The sequence below is a fragment of the Dermacentor silvarum genome, chromosome 5 (genome assembly GCF_013339745.2).
Source record: "Dermacentor silvarum isolate Dsil-2018 chromosome 5, BIME_Dsil_1.4, whole genome shotgun sequence".
In the NCBI taxonomy this organism is placed as follows: Eukaryota; Metazoa; Arthropoda; class Arachnida; order Ixodida; family Ixodidae; genus Dermacentor; species Dermacentor silvarum.
Window position 1 is genome coordinate 14,664,299 of NC_051158.1, and position 21,698 is coordinate 14,685,996.

Sequence of the window (21,698 nt, forward strand, 5' to 3'; positions counted from 1 at the left end):
TAGCCTTTGAGTACTTCGAGACCTTAATTAAGCCGAATAATATTATCTGATTCCAAAAAATGCTGTGCTATGCGCGTATCGCAATGTAACATCTTGCGACGGATGGCAGTAAGCATATAGCAATGGACAGCAATAGCCACCCTCTCTACGTATACCGTGTGAAAAGAAATAAGAATGCGCCGAGTCGATTTATTTCGACGATAGGCACAAGGCTTCCATTGTTAGGTAATTCTAGACAAAGGAACAGATAAAAAAGGAACACAATAGAAAGAAAGACATCAATTCCACCAAGGCGTTTAGCGTTCCGTCAGCAGAGTGTCATAAGAAGGGGAAATAATGCAAATCTAGCTGGGAGTTGCAATGGTTATCACGGATGGCCGTGAGCAAAAGAGCAAAGATAATTGTATCATCACGACGGATCTAGATATGCGTGTGTTACCGCGTCCGGGTATAAAGTCTAAGCTTTCGCGTGCAGGAATCGCGGAAGCGCAGAAGCGCCGTCATTGTCACCAAGTTCCCACGCATCTAAGCGACGCCTTTGAGAAATCCCTGCCCCAAAGGTGTCGGTATGTCACGCTTTCCGTTAAGCCTAATCGCGGCTTTTCTTCTGACTACCGCGGATAGGTCGTGGTCCTTGCCGGCATCCGACCCGGCGACGAGTGCTAACTACACTGGGTAAGTCGTTCTTGCTTGAATTACACTGAAGCGTCCTTAAACCGGTCCTTGAGGGATGATTAATGGATGTCGGGGAGGTTCGTTGACTGTAGCCAAAGCGTCACTGTATACCGCGGTGTCACTCGTACACTTCTGATCGCGATCCGGATCGAGTGCTGCTACACGGACATTTGCGATCGCGATCTTGCGGGATCCGGATCCGGGTGATCGCGATCATGCCTCTTGATCGCGATCGCAGGGTGCCGTCTGTGTCCTCTAGCGCAGTATTCTGAAAACGCTAAAATAAAAAGTGAAGGTAACTCAATAAAACAACGTTAAAAAACCTTTTTATCAGAAATAGTAAGCCTGTGCAATTCAAATATTATCCACATTTAACCGTATTTGGCAAAACTGAATTTGTAGCCAAGGCATTATGAAGTTCTGAGAGTTGCCGATGCCATCATAATCATCAAGATAATCATCGTTTATAGGGCTGATTTAGGTGCAGGACCGACGTGTCCCCAGCACTCTCCAGCCAGCCTTCTACTGTTGTTCGGTACCATCTTTTACCGTAACCACTCTATTTCTTTTTATCATCCAAGAAGGCTTATTGACCGCTGACTACATGGTCATTGGTTCGACCCGTCGCCACGGCGGAAAGCAAACCAACTCGTCTGCTGATATTTCGCTGCAACTAAAAAACATTCCCAAATGGACCAAACTAATAACCAGTTTCCTCTGCTTTTCCTTCCCTCACCCAACCACTAACGCCCTCCCACGGTGTGTCTCTGGGATAATGAGCACCATTGTTTATCATTGTTGAAAATATAACTCACCACTGGCTATCAGCTGCTCCACGTCGCGTCCAAATAATTACTTTTATTTCTCAATTTCGGCGCCAATATTGTAACTTCACCATTTTACTCCATGCAGTTATTTTTGTATGACTTTTACAGGCTTTGCCGAGCATTTCAACTGTCAACGACGTTATAGAAACACTGCAAAGGGGTCAGAATAGATAGATATTTGATCAGAATCGTGCTAACAAGAGAAGCTTCAATCTCTAGTGAACTAGTCTTGCCTTTGACAAGAAAACTAGCCTTGACGAAGACATTCTTTCAGGCTCTCATTCAAACAACTTGTATAGTCTTTCCAGTGACACACTGACATGCCTAATCTTTTTGCAACCGAAATAATCACTCGCTTCATGAGATTATCGATACCAGGAAAGCTAATCTCGTGTTTCACGGCACGCGGCAATATCCGCGCCTTCCTTCCCCTATAACGAACGACGTCCCAGATAGGAGTGACCTTTTGTGGAGTTGTCCCGGAGAAGGCGGCACTTCCTGTGCAAGCTTCACCCAAGCCGCCCACGTGACTGCCATCTGTGGATCTATGGTCCATCCCTTAAATCCCTGCTAGACTTCACTGAATAGGGGTGCGAAGAATTTTTGAAACTTTCGAAATAACGAATCGAATACTGTGAAAGTCGATTCAGACTTCGAATTTAGCAGATACTATTTGTAAATACGAATACTTTATCGAATAGTTCTCGGATATTTTAGACCTTCAACTGAAGGTGATCAAACATACATTTGGAACAAACGTGCGATACATTTTAGCCCGGCGAGGATAGTAAACGTAAAACGCAAGAATTAAGTTACGCTACAGGTCACTCAGGAAGTCATACATTTTCGGCTAAAGCGCGATTCTTCCCACTCGCCGAAGAGTCCCGAGTACCTGAACAAAATTATTCCTTCATAACAGTTTATTTGTGTTTTGAACAAACAACGCTTCATAATTTGCATTGTGATGACAAAAGCTTGCGAACCTTGTGAATGCACTAGGATGTAAACAACGTTTTATATTGATGGGAAAAATGGCTGTTTATTATCTATAAAGTATTAGATAATCGATTCGACTCTCTTTACGCAACGTGTATTCAATTCGGTCTCAAAAATTACTGTTCGCGAAGCCCAAACATAACAAACTAGACATGTATGCACAAATTACATGCCTCACTCGTTTTATGCCGCAGGGCAATCTTTCGAATTAAATCGAAAAACAAAAGACCAATAATCTCGTATCATTTCTCGGTTATCTCAGGTACCGACTGGTGTCAGTGACTGCCCCTAACGAGAAGAGCCGGAGCATTTTATCGTCCCTGGCAGATTCGTTCAAGGTAAGAAACGTCCAATTGCACGCGATATCGGCCGAGAGTCGACCGATTCCATTGTCCACTCAACAGCCTAGCCCTTCACATATACCCACAGGTCTTACGATTGTTTATGTGGCCAGTGAATGCGATAACTCGGCCTCTACGTGTCGGCCGTCGATAAAGCAATAGTAAGAAAAAAAAAGAAAAAAAAACCCTGCCGGAGGGAATAAAGAACGCTGGCGTTAACCAGGTTGGGGCATTTGAATGTAGGGTGGGGTCAACGTTTGACAAGCATTGAGAACCGAAAGAATATTCAACGGCTCAAAGAGGGCCCCGCTAACTCCACGTCTGTTTATCTCTGTTCGACGGAGCTGTTTGTTAATTTAACTGCATGTGCACTTGTGTGAGCGCAGCTACTACTTCATTTTGCTGACTCATGGCCTCCTATATCTGGGGGGGGGCTCTGCAAGTGTCCCCCTAGTGAATCTTTATTCTTTATTTGAAGTGGTACACTCCAGGAAGGAGGCCAAAAGGCACAATGCCTGACGCGGGCCTTCTCCCCATTGTAGGCATGTTGCACTCGGAGGTGTTACAAACAAAACTAAAAGTAAATCAATGCATTAGCAAGGTAGCATATGCGTCAACACTTGTTGGCATTTTCCAACAATGGAAAATGTCTCTAGGAGTACGTGCGAGATACCCTCATGAAAATACAAAGAGATACCTCCCCCTTTTCTGTTATCTCTGAACAAGGACACGTGAGAATATTCTTCAAATTGAACAACATCAGACGTACCAGTGAACCAAGTTTCAGTGAATGCTAAAACATCAAACTTATGGACTGGTGAGTTGAGGTAGGTGCCAACGCCGTCGCCTTTGTTTCTAAGGCTTCTTGCGTTTAGACAGCACAAAGAAAGGGATTTACTTTGATGACACTGTAAGCTCCCTATTGCTTTGTTAAATTCTTCTATTCCTTCTATTAGTGGACATGTCTATTTCGTCAGCTGCTGAAGTGCTGATTGGCTGGAGTGCCTGTCTCCTTCAGACGCGTACTCCAGCCTAGCCAATCAGAACTTCAGCAAGCAGACGAAATGGTCATGTCAACTAGGTGGACACTAGAGTTACTATACAGTAACTCTAGTAGTGCACACTTACAGAATACCGTCCCTGGATATGCGCGGTGTTCTAGTGCGCGTGGTAATAAAACAATCTTAACGTTTCCCGAAAGCTGTACATTCATACATCCAATTCGTTGGCGTTATATACTCTAGCAGATGCAGGTTACAGAACTTCGATAACTAGTTTTGAGACTGTCTTCCGGATTTGTAAACTTCGTGCTTGGATATTTTTGTTAATTTACTGACTTTAGACAACTTCCGCAAAAAAAAAAAAATGACGTTCCAAATCAAAGTTTAAGTCTGAACAGTTGCTAGGCTTCCACTTTCTCCCTCAAATGCAACAAAACTACATTCAAATTTGACTAGCGGTTGTCTCGTGGGAATATTATTGAGTTTTTGCATGTGTTCGAATATAGAAATCGGAGTTGACCCCGAGCTATCGAGCGTCCTCTTAACTGGTACACGCAATGCATCTTGCTGCATATTTTAGGCGCTTATTTCTCGAAAGTGGTGCAAGGCGCATAATTTCTATCAAAACTTGTCGCTTCGAACACCAGCTTATAGTTCCGTGCCTGCCACGATGTTCCAGCAGCTGTGGCGTTGTGCTGCTGTGCGCGAGGGTTCAGGTTCAATGTCCGCATTTCGATTGGTGTCGCATGCAAAAAACCGCAGGGGACTCTGATCATGAGAAAGAAACTTACAGACGAATAAAATTGGGTTGGAGTGCATACGGAAGGCATTGCCAAATCATGACTGGGAGCTTACCACTGTGGTTGAAAAGAAAAGTGCACAATCATTGCATTCTACCGGGGCTACCATAAGGGGTAGAAACTTGGAGGTTAACAAAGAAGCTCGAGAACAAGTTAAGGACCGCACAAAGAGCGATGGAACGAAAAATGTTAGGCCTAACGTTAAGAGACAGGAAGAGAGCGTTGTGGATCAGAGAACAAACGGGGATAGCCGATATTCTAGTTGACATTAAACGGAAAAAGTGGAGCTGGGCAGGCCATGTAATGCGTAGGATGGATAATCGGTGGACCATTAGAGCTGCACAATGGATACCAAGAGAAGGGAAGCGCAGTCGAGGTCGGCAGAAAACCAGATGGGGTGGTGAAGTTAGGAAATTTGCAGGCGCAAGTTGGGATCAGCTAGCGCAAGACAGGGGTAATTAGAGATCACAGGGAGAGGCCTTCGTCCTGCAGTGGACATAAATATAGGCTGATGATGATGACAAAAAGCCGCCCGCGTACTTAGATTGGGGTGCACTTTAAAAACATCCTGGGTGGTCAAAACGTTATCCGGAGCAGCCCGCTCGCGAGTTAGTTTTTTTTAATTTACAGGTACTGTAGGCCCTTCTCGGGCCCATGCAGGAGTGGATACATAGAATACAAACAAGAGAAATAAATTTAAATGAATTACTTGGCATAGCAGCAAAGAAATAATACATAAAAAAGGGGAAAAACATGGCAATACACTGGACATAAATGAATGCTAGTACAAGGGACCATAATTAAACTCAGAGTATACTCTGCTATTAGACTCGAATTTCAACAAAAACTGATATTGCTAATGCACTGAACAAATGATTCCAAGGAGACGGAGTTCACTGCCTCCTCAGATAACGTGTTCTAATGATAAATTGTGTGAGGAAATAATGAGAACTTGTGAATATTGATGAAGCTGACTGATTGTCTAATAGTTTCACTCTGGTGCGTTATCACTGATCGTTTGAAAGAATCCTGAAGATATCGTTCCCGTGATAGTTTAAAGTTATCGTGATGAAGTTAGTAAATAATACATTGAGGCGTTAATCCCCGTAGTTTCGTTATGACTGTAACCCTTAAAATCAATAATCGTTACATGAAGTTTAAAATCAATAATTATGCGGGTAGTCGATGAAAAGCTTGTTCTTGTCAATGCTCAAAAACATACACCCTACGATCACTTCCATCAGGATGTTAATTTCACCCATGAGTCTCTTGTCCTGTTGTGGCAGCCTTCTCGCGTCGTCGGCCCTGTGCGAAAAACTGCAGCCACGTTACGTCGGGCGTTACCGGGTTCTGCGCCAAGTGACCGACGAGAGATGTGAGATTTCGCCTTTGACAACGAAGTCATACGTTTCTTCAGTGACCGATGTCGCAGGTCTCCCGACTGAAGGCTCATCACTCGAACCTAGATTCAACAGTCGTCGGGAGTTTGTGTTACGTATAGGGGGTTGCGCCGAGGTAAAAAGAGGCTATGGTAGACACAGAATACGATGGAATGGCATCCCAGCGTCGGCCTTACGCTTGTACTCACAACAGCTCTGACTGCTATCTCGCAGTGGCACACGCTCTATCTGTAAATACACATGGTAACTATCCACTCTTGTAGCAACATTGCAAGTTATCGCTCGTATTCTGATCTCCGCCACTGCTACAAAATTGGTACGTAAAAATATTTGGTCAGTTTCTTCCGAACCGTCTACTTCTTTACAATCAGAGATCGTCGTCGGAGAAAGCGGGGTATATTGACATTGATGCGAGGATTTATCTTGGAAATAAGAGGCCTAATTAAGACTTGAAAACTTCCTTGGAATCAAGGTAAAAAGCCCTTTACCTTATTAAACGCCTTATTGGATACAAGAAGGCATGTGCTGCGTCTGCAGTACGTATTTACTTTATCTGTGATGCCTGCATGGGTTTCACTTGTTACTTTTCTTTTTGCATAATACATCATACCTATAGATACGCTGTGCATTTTACATTAGTTTTTTCCCCTGCCTACGTGGGTTATTTATATATCTTCAAGCACGACCTGTGTATATTTCCGTGGATTTCCCTGCACATTAGTGGCAAATATAGAGGCAACCGCTTCGCCTAGATAGAATGGTAACATTTAGGCAGTTGCTTCTTTCATCATCTGCATCTTTTGCGGCAGTATCCTTTATCGACGCAAAAAAATCTTGAACAATATACCCGGTCTCATTAAATATCTACCAAATATCGTACCGTACGTCTCACAAGAAATCCATTCTTACACGCAGTCACCTTAGTGATGTTGCACTTGCCAATTACTGTTGACGTTGTGCTTGTTACATTGAATACTGTAATTTATATATTGCATTTTACTCGCTTATTGATATTGTACTTAGACATATTTCGTTTTTTGTAATGTAACTAGCCCTATTGGCTGTAGATTCAGGCGCTGCCACAGTCATGTTGTATATTTATTTATTTATTTATTATTTATTTATTTATTTATTTATTTATTTATTTATTTATTTATTTATTTATTTATTTATTTATTTATTCGGTTACGCACAGGCTCCAGAAGAAGTATTGCGCGAGGGGACGATACAGGGAATTAGCAAAAAGAAAAAGAGTACAAAGGAATTATATAACAGTTAACGGGTAAACATGAAAGGACTGAAATGTATCTAACGATATAAATGAAAGATATCTAACAAGGTATCTAACATGAAAGGTATCTAACGATATACATAACGCAAAAAGGAAACACAACGACTGTGTGAAATGGCAATAAAAAAAGGAGTACCAAGAAATTATACAAAGGGTAGCGGGTGAAGATGTAGGAACAAGTCTCTCACAATTTTAAATAACGCAATAAATGCAGAAAAAAAAAGAAAAGAAAAGAAACACTGTATACGACTTCGCTAAAGCTAATTATATAAAACCCGGCTTATTGCTGTTTTTATTCGTTAGGAAAAAAAGGACAACAACGATGTTTATTGCGTAACAATGTTTATTGCGCCTAAGTATACTTAGGCGCAATAAGGACAACAACGATGTTTATCAACGATGTTTATCAACAACGATGTTAAAAAAGGACAACAACGATGTTTATTGCGTAACAATGTTTATTGCGCCTAAGTATACTTAGGCGCAATAAACATTGTTACGCAATAAACATCGTTGTTGTCCTTTTTTTCCTAACGAATAAACACAGCAATAAGCCGGGTTTTATATAATACTTAGGCGCAATATACTTAGGCGCAATAAACATTGTTACGCAATAAACATCGTTGTTGTCCTTTTTTTCCTAACGAATAAAAACAGCAATAAGCCGGGTTTTATTAACTCTGATTAAGGGAACTCAAGCGATTGTCGAGGCTCCATTCGAGCTTTCTGAATCCACGCAGCTCGACGTCTGGCGAGACGCCACCGCTTTCGGCAAGCCGGCTCTCGTACTGCTGAGACCTCAAGTGGCGACCGAGTTCATTGAGACCGCTTCGAAGGAGGGTCTCGCCGTGTCTACCAACTCGCACAACCTGCAACAGTGAGTCAACCGACTAACAGCTTCCACGTCTCAATCTTGCGTCGCTTCAATAACGTCCGCTCAATTCAGTAGAGTGTTTTAGCATCGCGTGGTATAAGTTAGGCCCACTGAGTATGCGCCGCGTCTTCACTATACCGCGGTAGTCACTATAAGCCGAGGAGAAATCGACGTTCTTGCATTCGGTCATCGCTTACCGCGATAGAGCGTAGAGTAACCTAATTATGATGCAGTGAAGAATCAGGCTTTTAAAGCGTCCCGCGTCGCCAGCGTTAATGCTGTGGTGCCATCTGGTAGATGGAAATCAAAACACTTTCCCGAAATGGGTACCGTCTCTCTAGACCTAGCAGTTTTGAACCAAACTAATGATCTATGTAATGACAACAACGCTGTAATATTTCTAATTCTGTAATATGACTAAGCGGCGGATAACCGAAGGGTGAGTACGTAGCAAAGGCAAATTGGGATCGAAGGGGCGAAGCCTGGGTGCTGCCATGCTGTTACGTAACTACGGTAACCTAGCTGGGTTTAGACATCGCTGTTGTCAGCGGTACAAGACACGCACGCGCTGTACGTAGGCCTAACGTGTCGCGTGTCACGGTATAGCGTGTCCCACAAAGCAAGAACACTCTCTAGTGCAACGCGAATTACTAAATATCGTGGAGCGTAGAATTCAATACTGATAGTGTGTGTGTGTGGACACGATCAAGCTCCCAGAGTACTTCTATCATTTTTGACGGTGGCACATTTACACTTCCGGTTGGAGTCCTGCTTACTCGTGTGTTCTAATTTGGTGCTAACCCAGCGTCGTCTGCAGGACGCTAAGTGCCCAGCTGCAGTTTATCACGCTGATGCCTGTGACCGTTCTTATATTATTGTCCCGTATGTCCTTTTTTTATCCGACCATTTTTTTTATTATCTCTCCTTTTTCCATTCATTATGCACCCGTCCATCTTACTATATTTTTCATCTCTCCCGTTCTTCCCACGTCATGCCTTTTCTCTGTACCTCCCCCCCCCCCCCCCCCCCCCCATTCTAAAGCCGACAGGTGCATAGTTCTTCTCGCGGCATTTGACAGCTGACTCTTTCTTTTCTTAGTGATTGTTTCCTAGTATACAAACGTAATGTGCGTTGTTGCTACTAATGAATCGGGTGGCAGATTCGTCTTAGTCGTACCATGGACTGACATGGTTGGGTCACTGAAACGCTCTAAATAATAATAATAATAATAATAATAATAAAAAAATTGACTCGCCGTCCCAGCCCTTCAAAAGTGCATGTCCAGCGAAGCTGTTGAAAACCACCACTACAACTGCTGAGGGGGTATTCAATGATTTATTGCTTTGAGTAATGGTACCTAGTATAATGGTAATTTATCGTAATGGCAGTAGCGGAAGTAATGATAATTTTGACAGCACGCCGCCACACATAGTGGTGCTGCAACAACAATGAGATCATTTACTAGACAGGTTATTTTATATATGAAAGGCTAGTGGACGTCCCTCCCCACGTCGCAAGCTGCCGTCGCCGCCGCAGTTAGCGCAACAATAATCTTTACCGGGAAACGTAGACGGGGAGCGCTATGTGTTTCGCATTGTTATCAGGATCGCCTTATCACCAATTATGTGCGCTCGGATGCTTGTTTTGTGCTTGTTCTTCATTGTAACGTATACTGTTCTGCATGTTGTATGCGTGATTCCAAAGAATGTATGCACTTCTCACTCCACTTTGCTGAGTGCTTGAAGCCTGCTTCTCCTCCGCCGCGGGTCAGCCCGGTATTGCACTACCTCCGGGATCGGCCCACAGTTTTGCCCACGGACGCCGGACACGTAAAATGCCGACCAACTAGAGGCTAACAGCTTCGCTGTAAAGTGCAACTGACGTACGGAGCGCAATTGTTAACTGATCTCTGGCCTCTCTGCTTTTAACGTGTTCTCTCTCACACGAATGACCACTTCACTTGATAAACTCCCTGTATTTGTATTTTCCATCGCAGACTTTTAGACGATGAACGCAAGGAAGTCCGTTTTGCGACATATTCCGAGACCTCAGATCGCTTCGAGAGGTACCTGACGTACGACGAGGTAGGTTATTGCTATTTTCTCCAGATTCTTGTTTTGAATCTTTGTCACGGGGCATCAACTTTGACTCTGCAGCATATAACAAAAGGAAACATTGTAATAGTAACTGGCATGGAAGGGTGGGGGGGGGGGGGGGGGGGGTAATACGACAAGCTTCTGTAAAACAAATCACTCTAGAATAAGTAAGTATTATATGTACGCGCCATATATACCTCCGCCACAAATATCCTTCTCAAACAGCCAAAAAAAAGCCCCATGAGGGGAAAAAGATACAGAAGGCATCTAGGAAATTTCGATAATAGAGGAAATCTTTGTGGACGCTTTTGGGGATGCCCAAACGTTGAATAACGAAATTAGGCAGTGCTTCAATGTCTTCTCAGCAAATCATTCAGAACAGAACAATGACGTCAGGAATCAACAGAAAACCGATTGATCAGTTCAAGGTTTAAACAGATGGCCGATGGTGCTGGACGTACTTTTGATTGTGGGAGCGAATGTCCTTCTTGTCGTCATCACTACACCCTTGCCACTGCTTTCTTCAGCGCAAAGAGGGGGGGGGGGGGTGTTAAACGTTTACAGTATAATCAAGAAAAATGAAAAGCAAGAAAAGTACGTCGAGCTTAAGAAGATAAAAACAGAACTCTGTAAAGGCTAGAAGAATGTGCCTGCAGAGTGGGACTACTGCTTATTTTTTTTGTATATGTTTCCTACTTTACACTACGTAAATCTTACAACTGTTAATCTTACAACTTCCCCTACAACGAGAGTTAATCTTACGAGAGTGGAATACAACCGGCGGCAAGTTGTCTTCCACTCTAGCTTCCCGTTTTACCTGTTATTCATACACTGCAATTAAACAACGCTTAATTTTGCTATTGCTTTTCTTGATTTCATAGTTTTTTGTTTCATATGGTCGCGCGCAAGAAATAACGAGCCCTTCCATTCCATTGAAACGTTCCTATCAAGCCCATTTTTAGCTTTGAACGCTTCTGCCGAGACCATTTATTTCGCAACACCGCCGATTTCATGTGCGATCATAGCAGTTAGGACCTGCACGTATGTATTGGAGTGCAGGAAATTTCAAAAGGAAGAAAAGATCATATGAAATATAATACATCTTTGCAGCGTTTCTCGTTAAAATTACTTTGCTTAATTTTTGAGGACCCTGTATATTTGTAGTAACCCTAACGTCTGTAAACCAAGCCTGTGCAACTACATATATAGCTAATAAAGGAATTTACGACCCCGTACGCGAAAAACGAAGAAGTAAATAGACTTGCTAGAGAGCTTTGGCTTTCGCGTAGGCTCCTTACCGTCCATGGATTACCGTGTTACCGAAGCCGTGGATCGCAGATTATGATGATGGCGGTAATGATGATGATGATGATGATGATGATGATGATTGACATTCTTTGTGAAACGGGGCCGGGAAAAATAGTCACCTAGCCTGCTTCATTTAATCAGGTAGTCATTTAATCGCGATCTTGCCTTTTGCTTATCTTATTTCGATTTTTAACAACAGTAGCAAAGCTGATAGAGACATATTGTGACTCTATGATCGACTACAATGCGTATGAAAATTTTTTTTTTATGTTGCGTGAGTCGTAGAGTTAGTACAACTAAAGGGTTAGTTGTACTATATCTATAGCGTGAGTGTTCCCGCCGAAGGAAAATTATAAAAGTGCTTCACTTCAAAGATTATGCCGCTATGTTTGCTCTGCCCATTAGCAAATAACTAGAATATGGTAGGTCACAGCAGTATTAGTTTTGCGAGCTTTCTGGTTAAGCTCTGCGTCACCAGATGTCGCTACCAGCGTTGTGGCTGCAGTAAACCTCTCCGGTAGCCCAATATTCCGCAAACTGTACTACCGTTTGCGGAATATCTAAAACTCTCTAATAACTCTTTCAGTGTCACTGGCGTAACAGTAGGTTTCCGCGTTTCTGTCCCGCCATGTTCCTCTTGACATTACTTTTGTCAGATAGCAATGTGAGGACCACACCAGAGAGCATTTGCTATTATCCATATCATTTTTAAAATTTATTAGAGCGCAGCTCCTAGGCGCCTGTTCCCGCGGCGAAAGTCGGCGCCGGAGTTGTCCCTCGTAACCGAGCGAACGAACACAGCGAAGGATGAAATCGAATGCGGAGCGCAGCGGGAGATGAAAGCCGGCGATAGCGAAGAGAGCGCTAGGATGAAAGCGGAGGAGGAGACTATGGCGAAAGCGTGAGAAGCAAAGCGTGGTGCCGCGCAAGACGGGCTTTGCGGCGACGGCTACGAGATGGCGCCAGAGTAGCGTGCGTCGTCTGTATGGAAACAAAGCGCTGCATGAGCGGAGGTCTGTCTGCGGCAGCTGCTGTGAATCGCGCCCACGCGCCACCCACGCGCCGCCTCTCGCGATCTCCCGATTAGCTAGTTAGTCGCGGCACACTTCGCTCCGTTTGCAACGTGACGCACGATACAGACTGTCCGCGCCAGCCAATATAACGCGAAATAAAAACACGTATACAGCTGAGCTGTGTAGGTGTATACCAAAAATAAACCTTTGTATTCGTTTTATAACATCTCAGAAAAACGTACCCGGCGCAGGGGGTGGGTCACCTCCGAAAAAGCCCGACGCTGACTACAAATCCGGCTCCTTAATTTCCTGCCTGTGTCCTCACTCTAGTTCAAAGACGCCCTGCAGCAATACGCCAAGGACTACGACCACGTGACCTACACGTCCATCGGTCGGTCGTACGAAGGCAGGGACATCATCGGTGTTCACGTGAGTAAACTCAATTGGAGTACCTAATGTGATGATTAGACGGGCATGCCCTCCTTTATCAACATTTAAAAGCACGCACTGCGAATAATTTCTGGAACTATTTTTAACCACAAAGCTTTATGACTGCAGTCGAGTCCTTCGAAAAATTTGGTCTAATGTTTTCTTTTACGAGTCTGGCAGTGGAACTCTATGCTTTGTGCATACATCATAACTAAAAAAATAATAAGAAAATAAAAGGAAATACTCCATTTGATTCGCGGACGTTCTGCCATGGGCTCAGATTTCGGGCATTAACCGCGCATTACTTGCAATATAATGGGGTAATTTTCCCTGCTTAAAAAAAGTCAGGAAGGAATTAAAAAAAGCAGAAATGTAACCGGTAACAGTGTCCTCCAAGGTCTTAACTAAGTTCTTCGCAAATCCGCAAGGGGGACGCTGGTTTATGGAAGTGCCTTCGTTGTGCTTGGGAATACGACCAAAGAGCCATGTTTTTTTCTCATCCCAGATCAAGGCCAAGGAGAACCTACCCATCGTGTTCCTCGAGTGCGGAATCCATGCCAGAGAATGGATTGCCCACTCCACCTGCCTCTACATAATCGATCAGGCGAGTAGAGACTGTTGTTGAAATTTGAGAGACTGATGCTGGGCACTGAGGTAGAGGCTGCACTCTGTTTTCGGATGACTCGGGGGTAAAACATTGTCAGAGTACTCATGGGGACACCCAAATCTGGAAAGGATAATAGCTGTCTATGCCCGCGGTTACCCGATCCTACGTAAGGATCGATCGTAGTGGCAACGTACAGTCCAAGCGAAAAAAAGATTAGCACAAGTGACTGGTGGGCGGAGCGGAAAAATCACGACACGCTTTCTGACGGCCACCCCTGCTTCGGAAAATGGAATGTGCCGCTCCGGCCACCAGTAAGTTGTAGTTATCTTTTCCCGCTGGGGCTGTACATAGCTATATGTGCATGATGTAAGCCACACACTTGAATTTTTTTTTACCTGCCAGGAATTAGATATTGGTTTGCCACGAGTGAGAAATCACTCTACAATGAGTGTGATTCCGAAGCTCGCAAAGCTTCACACGTGTGGTTACTAGCTAGTAGTGACAGTGCCTCCAAGATTACTGGCACGACACGTTGCATTATACCGGAGATCTCGGAGCCCCGAGCTTGATTGGGTTTGAGTCACGCCAGGCTCGCTAGATGTAACAGGTATGTGTATGCACCTGCATAAGCATAAAAAAGATGAAAGTTAGACAATACCTGGAGAGAACGTCTGCATTCCAGAAGCGCTGGAGTAATTGTGAGGTGCGATTGATCATCGAATGTGAAGTGGTGATGATCATTTACTTCGTCCAAGGAATGAAGAAATCGATCAGTTATCGTGTATTGCTCCAACACACTCAACGTCACCTTATGCATGACGTCAACGTATATTCTATATACTTAACGAGAAAATGGCGCCTTTATAGCGTAACATACATTACCGTAACATCTAACGTCAGTGGATTTAGCATTCAGAAGCACCAACGTCAGAGATGCTTGGCTTCAACCAACTGCCACAGTGCGTGAGATGCAAAATTTTGTTTTTTCTTTATTACGGGTTGTGAACTGCAGCTGGCGACGCAGTACGGGGAGGACGAAGACATTCATCGGCTGGTGTCCGCCTACGAGTGGCGTATCTACCCAATAGTCAACCCCGATGGCTACGAGTACTCGCACACTACGGTAAGTTACAACAGCAGCGCGTGACGGCGCTGTACTGTCGCGATGGGTTCAACAGTTTGTCATGCGAATATCTGAACCTCTTGTACAACAAATTGATGACATTCGCGAGTACAACAATTGTTACGAATCAGTTCGTGTGCCCAGGTTTACAACGAAAAATTGCAAAGCTTGAGGTCATGCTTTGGGCGTGAATAGACGGTGCTGTGTCCTGGAATAAATGCCAAGTAGAGTTACGCTCGTTCGAATAAGCGTGTATAGCAAATATTGTATCAGTCAACTGGTTAACAACCTCCGAGGAACTGGCGGGGCGACAATCTTTTTTCGCGGAGAAGGTAATCGTTACGGGCCAGTCAATCACGTGACACTTATAAACCTGTTCAGCTAAACTGTGACAGTTTGTGTGCGTACAATTTATTCCTCTAGGTTGCTTTGGCGTACAATTACTGCTAAAGTCAGATGTTTATCGGCCCTTTACGAATTGCGTTTAGTGCAGCGCTTTGTTTGCATTTCTGTTAACACTCCACTTCGTCCAAGGAATGAAGAAGTCGATCAGTTATCGTGTATGGCTTCAACAGTGGTGTAGTCCAAAGCTCCGTTGCTTCCAGGGCCTTCCCCAGGGGGGATATTCTGTAAGAGTCCACCTAGTGGACTGTCCACTTTGGCTGCCGCTCCACGAGCGCGAATGTGCCAGCCAGTCTCCTTCGCGCTCGTGAAGCTCAAGCCAATATCGACAGCCGAAGTGGACCCTCGAAGCTTGCCTAATGTAAGAACAACACCTGTATGATAATGTATTGTAAAAAGTAGGGCTGTGCGATTATTCCAAATTTTGAACACGTGCACATGCGCTCTGAACGCGTAGCCGCGTGTTTTCGGGCCCTGCTCATAATTAGTACCACACACACACACACACACACACACACACACACACACACACACACACACACACACACACACACACACACACACACACACACACACACACACACACACACACACACACACACACACACACACACACACACACACACACACACACGCACGCACGCACGCACGCACGCACGCACGCACGCACGCACGCACGCACGCACGCACGCTGGAGTATACAGTGATCTGCGTTTTTGTTTTAGCAACTTTACCAGATGATCTCATAGTAGAGTGTACTAGACAATGGTCGAGTGGGCCGAACGGCGCTCTCCCGCTGAGGCGCCGCGTGTGGAAAAATTATGCGAGGGCGCTGCGAGCGAACTGGATTGGGGCGGAGACGCGCTCCGCGGCATATTCAACGTACTTTCGCTGCGGGCGCCGAGGCCGATTGCGCATAGTACGTTCTTAAAATAGTGCTTTATTTCAACAGCAAATTTATGTTTACACCATCTTGCCAAACATATATATTTGAGGCATGGATTACACAGCGCGACGTCTTCAATTTTGCTGTCGTTGTCAAGCGCGTCGTCTGCTAGTGAGCGCGCGTTCTCTACGTGGACGCTGGCGGACGCCCAGTTTTTCTCACAGAACGTCTGTGCAGTACATTTTTTATGTTTAGTTGCTTTGGTGAGCCCATGACTCTTGACGGCCGGTACCAAATGTAGTTTTAGCCAGGTGAACTGCTGTTTTTACCAGTGTCTTCTAAAAGTAACTGGTATCTCTGCAACATGAAGATACGTAATTTTATTATTGATATCGTGTCATTTTACGCACGCTTCTTGTTGGTGGATGTTTATCAGGGAAAATCATCGAAGAAAACAGCATTAGAGAGAAATAAACTAGGTTTAATAACTGCGTGGCGCGAAGAATGACCAATGTATTTCTAGATAATTAAATCGAAGGGTACATAGACATATATGTTCACGATATATGTGTAAGGAAAAAATAACAAATAGTCTAAATGCACGAATTGAAAAAGCGAGAACTCCCGACCGGAATAAGCGCACGTGTTTGCTGTAACACACTTATTAGGGAATACTGCACATAAAACTCTCATTCGCAGAAATAATATCCAAAGCAGGCAAAAACATCGTATATATATATGTGTGTGTGTGTGTGTGTGTGTGTGTGTGTGTGTGTGTGTGTGTGTGTGTGTGTGTGTGTGTGTGTGTGTGTGTGTGTGTGTGTGTGTGTGTGTGTGTGTGTGTGTGTGTGTGTGTGTGCGTGCGCGCGCGCCAGTGTTGTTGATATACCGTACGACGCCGAATAGTCGTTTCCGTTCGAATGTAACGCATAACAGCACTGTTGAAGTCTCAAAGGTGAGGGACCGATGGAAGTGACGACTGTTATTCCGGATGATAGTGCTGCCGGAGAGTCGTCGTTGTTGCGCAGAGGCGCAGTTTCTGAGAGAATTAACGCATGGGGGTTAATGAGTCCTGCTTAACAAGTTTCTAGCTGTCATTCAATATAAACGCCCTGTTTTGGGGCAGCCTATAAATCTGCTCACTTGATTCACACAAGGAAAACGTTTTTTTTTTTTTTTTTTTTTTTTTTTTTTTTTTTTTTGACAGTCTCATCATGTTTTCAACCCATTAAAACTGGGTGCCTCATGTGGTACCACACTTCTTCAACGAACGCAACAGATCTGCACATCTCTACGTGTATGTGAGGCATGCCATTCCTTTAATTGTTTCATTATGATCGTTATGATAGTGCACCGAATAACTGAAAGCAGCCGTTTATAATGTACAAGCTGCTGACTTGAGCGGTACGTCATACATTTGGGAACGGCATTACATTTATGTATGAAATATAGGATAAGCGCGATAAGCGTTTTTCTCTGAAATCAGCCTGGAGAATTATTTATTTTACCCCTAGAAAAAAGCCGAAGAACGCAGCCACTTCCTTTTTTCTCTCTTTTTTTTTTAATTTAAATAAATTCTTTGGTTTTACGTGGCAAAGCTACGATGTCATTATAAGGCACCCGGTTTAGTTTTCACCACCTGGGTTCTTTAACGTGCACCTAAATAGAAGTGCACGAGTCTTTTTCCATTTCGTTCCCATCGAATTCCGCGACCTGGTTTGAACCCGCCAGCTCCAGTTTAGCAGCGCAACGCCGTATCCACTTTATAGCCACTAATTAGGCTACCGCGCAGGCTTTCTTTCTCTTCTTCTTTTTTTCTTTTTTGAAGTGTCGACTAAAAAAAAATTCACGTACGGCTTACGGCCAAATATTAGCATATAGAATGACTAACTAAAACCATTTCCGGCGCTCGATCGCGGTCCGACTGCAATAAATGACCCCTTACCAATTACTCCGCATTCTGTTACGCGAGGAAGGCGGAAACTTGAATGAAATGTTGCGCTGCAGTTTACTCTTTCTTTTTATCTATAACAATGCTTCCCGTAAATCTGAGTACAGGCGCCGGATGGGGCAGATGTGCTTTACTTGTTTGAATTAAGCGGCAAACAAGAACGTTACATATGTTACCTCGTCTGCTTTTCTCAAGACCTACTGATGGAAAACTATATGCGCAACAATACGTACGAGAGATACATGCTGCTTGAAGAACGCGAAAAATATTTGTTCTCCAAAGGGAACCGTACAATAACATAGTAGAATGAAAGCCGACACTGCGGCCGTTATGCACGCGCAATTACCGAGCGACATTAAAAAATAAAATGAAATAAAAAAAGAGAAAGAAAGAATTTATTCTAAAGGCATAAATGTATGTCATATGCAATTATGAACACAATTTGAGCGATATGAACGCAAATACCAGCGCGCGAAGTAGCACGAATGACCCTGCCGAGCTGTACCGCCAGCAGTTTCCAACGGCGCAACCTTGATGCGGCCCAATCCAGTTCGATCGCAGCGCCGCCACAGTATTTTTCCACGTCGGGCGCCTCACTGCAAAGCATGCGCCGCCCCAGCCGCTCGTCCCACTCGACCATATTCTAGTACACTCTACTCATAGCGCAAACTAGAGTGTACTAGAATATGGTCGAGTGGGACGAGCGGCTGGGGCGGCGCATGCTTTGCAGTGAGGCGCCCGACGTGGAAAAATACTGTGGCGGCGCTGCGATCGAACTGGATTGGGCCGCATCAAGGTCGCGCCGTTGGAAACTGCTGGCGATACTGCTCGGCAGGGTCAATCGCACTACTTCGCGCGCTGGTATTTGCGTTCAGACCTCTCAAATGGTGTTCATAATCGAATATGACATGTATATATGTCTTAAGAACAAATGCCTTTCTTTCTCTTCATTTTATTTTTTAATGCCGCTCGGTGATTGCCCGTGCATTGCGGCCGCAGTGTCGGCTTTCATTCTACTATGTTATTGTACGGTTCCCTTTGGAGAACAAATATTTTTCTCGTTCTTCAAGCAGCATGTATCTCTCGTGTGTATTGTTCCGCATATAGTTTTCCATCAGTAGGTCTTGCGGAACGCAAACGGAGAAACATATGTAACCTTCCTGCTTGCCGCTTCAAACAAGTAAAGCATATCTGCCCCATCCGGCACCTTGTACTCAGATTTCGTTCTTCTTTTGGGGTTTTTTACGTGCCAAAACCAGTTCTGATTATAAGGCACGCCGTAGTGCAGGGCTCCGGATTAATTTTGACCACCTGGGGTTCATTAACGTCCACTACAACGCAAGCACACGGGCTTCTTGCATTTCGCCTCCATCGAAATGCGGCCGCCGCGGCCGGGATTCGATTCCGCGAACTCGTCCTCAGCAGCGCAACGCCTTAGCTAACTGAGCCCCCGCGGCGGGTACTCAGATTTACGGGAAGCATCGTTATTGAAAAAAAAAAAAAAAAACTGCAGCGCAACATTCTATTCAAGTTTCCGCCTTACTCGCGTAACAGAATGCGGAGTAATGGGTACGGGGTCATTTATCGCGGTCGGTGTCATTCTGGTGTCATTCTGGAAATTCATTTCAAGTGGATGCGTTTTGCAACCTCACCGGCTACAATTCGTAAATTGCAATATGTGTCGTAAAGTAATTAACTAAGAAGTTCATTAATCAATTTTGTTAATAAGTTGAATAGGTGTTTCGATTCTCGTGCTACTAATGTCCGCCTCTTCGAATAACCCTCATCAATGAGAATTGTGCTAACTGCCACAGGAGATTTTTAAAAATCCCCTAAACCTTAATTTCGAACACCCGGTATAGTGGATATACGGCGTTGCGTTGCTAAACTGGAGCTCGCGGGTTCAATCCGTCGCGGAATTCGATGGGAACAAATGGAAAACACTCGTGTACTTCTATTTAGGTGCACGTTAAAAAGCCCCAGGTGGGGAAATCTAAACCGGGTGCCTCATACTCATATCGTGGTTTTGCCACGTAAAACCCACAAATTTGTTTGAACTAAAAAAAAAAAAAGACAGGTGGCTGCGTTCTTCGTCTTTTTGCTAGGAGTGTAAACAAAATAAATTATTCTCGAGTCTGATTTCCGAGAAAAACATGTTACGCTTATCCTATATTTCATACATAAATGTAATGCCATTCCCAAATGTCTGTCCGCTCAACTATATAAGCAGCTTGTATATTATAAACGGCTGCTTTCAGTTATTCGACGCACTATCATAACGACAATAATGAAGCAATTAGAGAAACGGCATACCTCACATACACGTACAGATATGTGTAGATCTGCTGCGTTCGTTCAAGAAGATAAGTGTGGTACCACATGGGGCACCCAGTTTTAATGGGTTGCAAAGATGGTGAGACTGTCAAAAAAAAAAAAAGTTTTCCTTGCCTGAATCAAGTTAGCAGATTTACAGGCTGCCCCAAAACGGGGCATTTATATTGAATGACAGCTTATTACACTTATTAGCAGGGCTTATTAGCAGCTTATTAGCCGGACTTATTAACACCCCTGCGTTAATTTTCTCAGGAACTGCGCCTCTGCGCAACAGCCACAACTCTCCGGCAGCACAATCATTCGGAATAACAGTCCGCACTTGCATCGGTCTCTCACCTTTGAGACTGCAATAGTGCGGTTATGCGTTACATTCGTACGGAAACGACTGTTCGGCGTCGTACAGCATATCAATAACACTTTCACACACACACACACACACACACACACACACACACACACACACACATATATATATATATATATATATATATATATATATATATATATATATATATATATATATAGTTTTAATTGCCTGCTATGAATATTATTTCTGCGAATGAGAGTTTTATGTGCAGTATTCACTAATACGTGTGTTTCGTATGCAAACGTGCACGGTCGGGAGTTCTCACTGTACCATTTGTACCATTCTCAATGTACCCTTTGATTTAATTACGTAGAAATACATCGGTCATTCTTCGCGCCACGCAGCTAATAAACCTGGTTTATTTCACTTTAATATTGTTTTCTTCGATCATTGTTCCTGATCAATATCCACCGACAAGAAGCGCGCGTAAAATGACACGCTATCAATAATAAAATTTTCGTACGTAGCTTCATGTTGCAGAGATGCCAGTTGCTTTTAGAAGACAGTGTTAAAAACAATGGTTCACTTGACTGAAACTACCTTTGGTACCCGCCGTCAAGAGTCATGAGCGCACCAAAGCAACTAAAACATAAAAACAAATGTACTACACAGACGTTCTGCGAGAAAAACTGGGCGCCGCCAGCGTCCGCGTAGCGAACGCGCGCTCGCTAGCAGACGACGCGCTTGACAACGACAACAAAACTGAAGACGACGCGTTGTATAATCCATGCCTCAAATATATATGTTTGGCAAGATGGTGTAAACATAAATTTGCAGTTGAAATAAAGCACTATTTTAAGAGCGTACTATGCGCAATCGGCCTCGGCGCCCGCAGCGAAAGTGCGTTGAATATGCCGCGGAGCGCGTCTCCGCCCCAATCCAGTTCGCTCGCAGCGCCCTCGCAAAATTTTTCCACACGCGGCGCCTCAGCGGGAGAGCGCCGTTCGGCCCACTCGACCATTATCTAGTACACTCTT

General features: G+C 44.1%; 1 protein-coding gene across 1 annotated transcript; it reads left to right on the plus strand.

Moving 5' to 3' along the window:
• The first annotated feature begins 441 nt into the window (after positions 1–441).
• LOC119452770 (zinc carboxypeptidase A 1-like) lies at positions 442–14,805 on the plus strand. The gene is made up of 7 exons (XM_049667179.1): positions 442–675; positions 2,761–2,836; positions 8,072–8,208; positions 10,202–10,289; positions 12,953–13,051; positions 13,557–13,655; positions 14,671–14,805. Exons 1-7 carry the CDS (start codon positions 569–571, stop codon positions 14,803–14,805), a joined length of 741 nt encoding a protein of 246 aa, XP_049523136.1. The 5' UTR covers positions 442–568.
• Positions 14,806–21,698: the final 6,893 nt, after the last annotated feature.

Coding starts and splice junctions, on each gene's coding strand:
- LOC119452770 (XM_049667179.1), top strand. CDS start 569: ATGTCACGCTTTCCGTTAAGCCTAATCGCGGCTTTTCTTCTGACTACC. Junction 2,837..8,071: donor CCCTGGCAGATTCGTTCAAG/GTAAGAAACGTC, acceptor GAATCCACGCAG/CTCGACGTCTGGCGAGACGC. Junction 10,290..12,952: donor GGTACCTGACGTACGACGAG/GTAGGTTATTGC, acceptor TCCTCACTCTAG/TTCAAAGACGCCCTGCAGCA.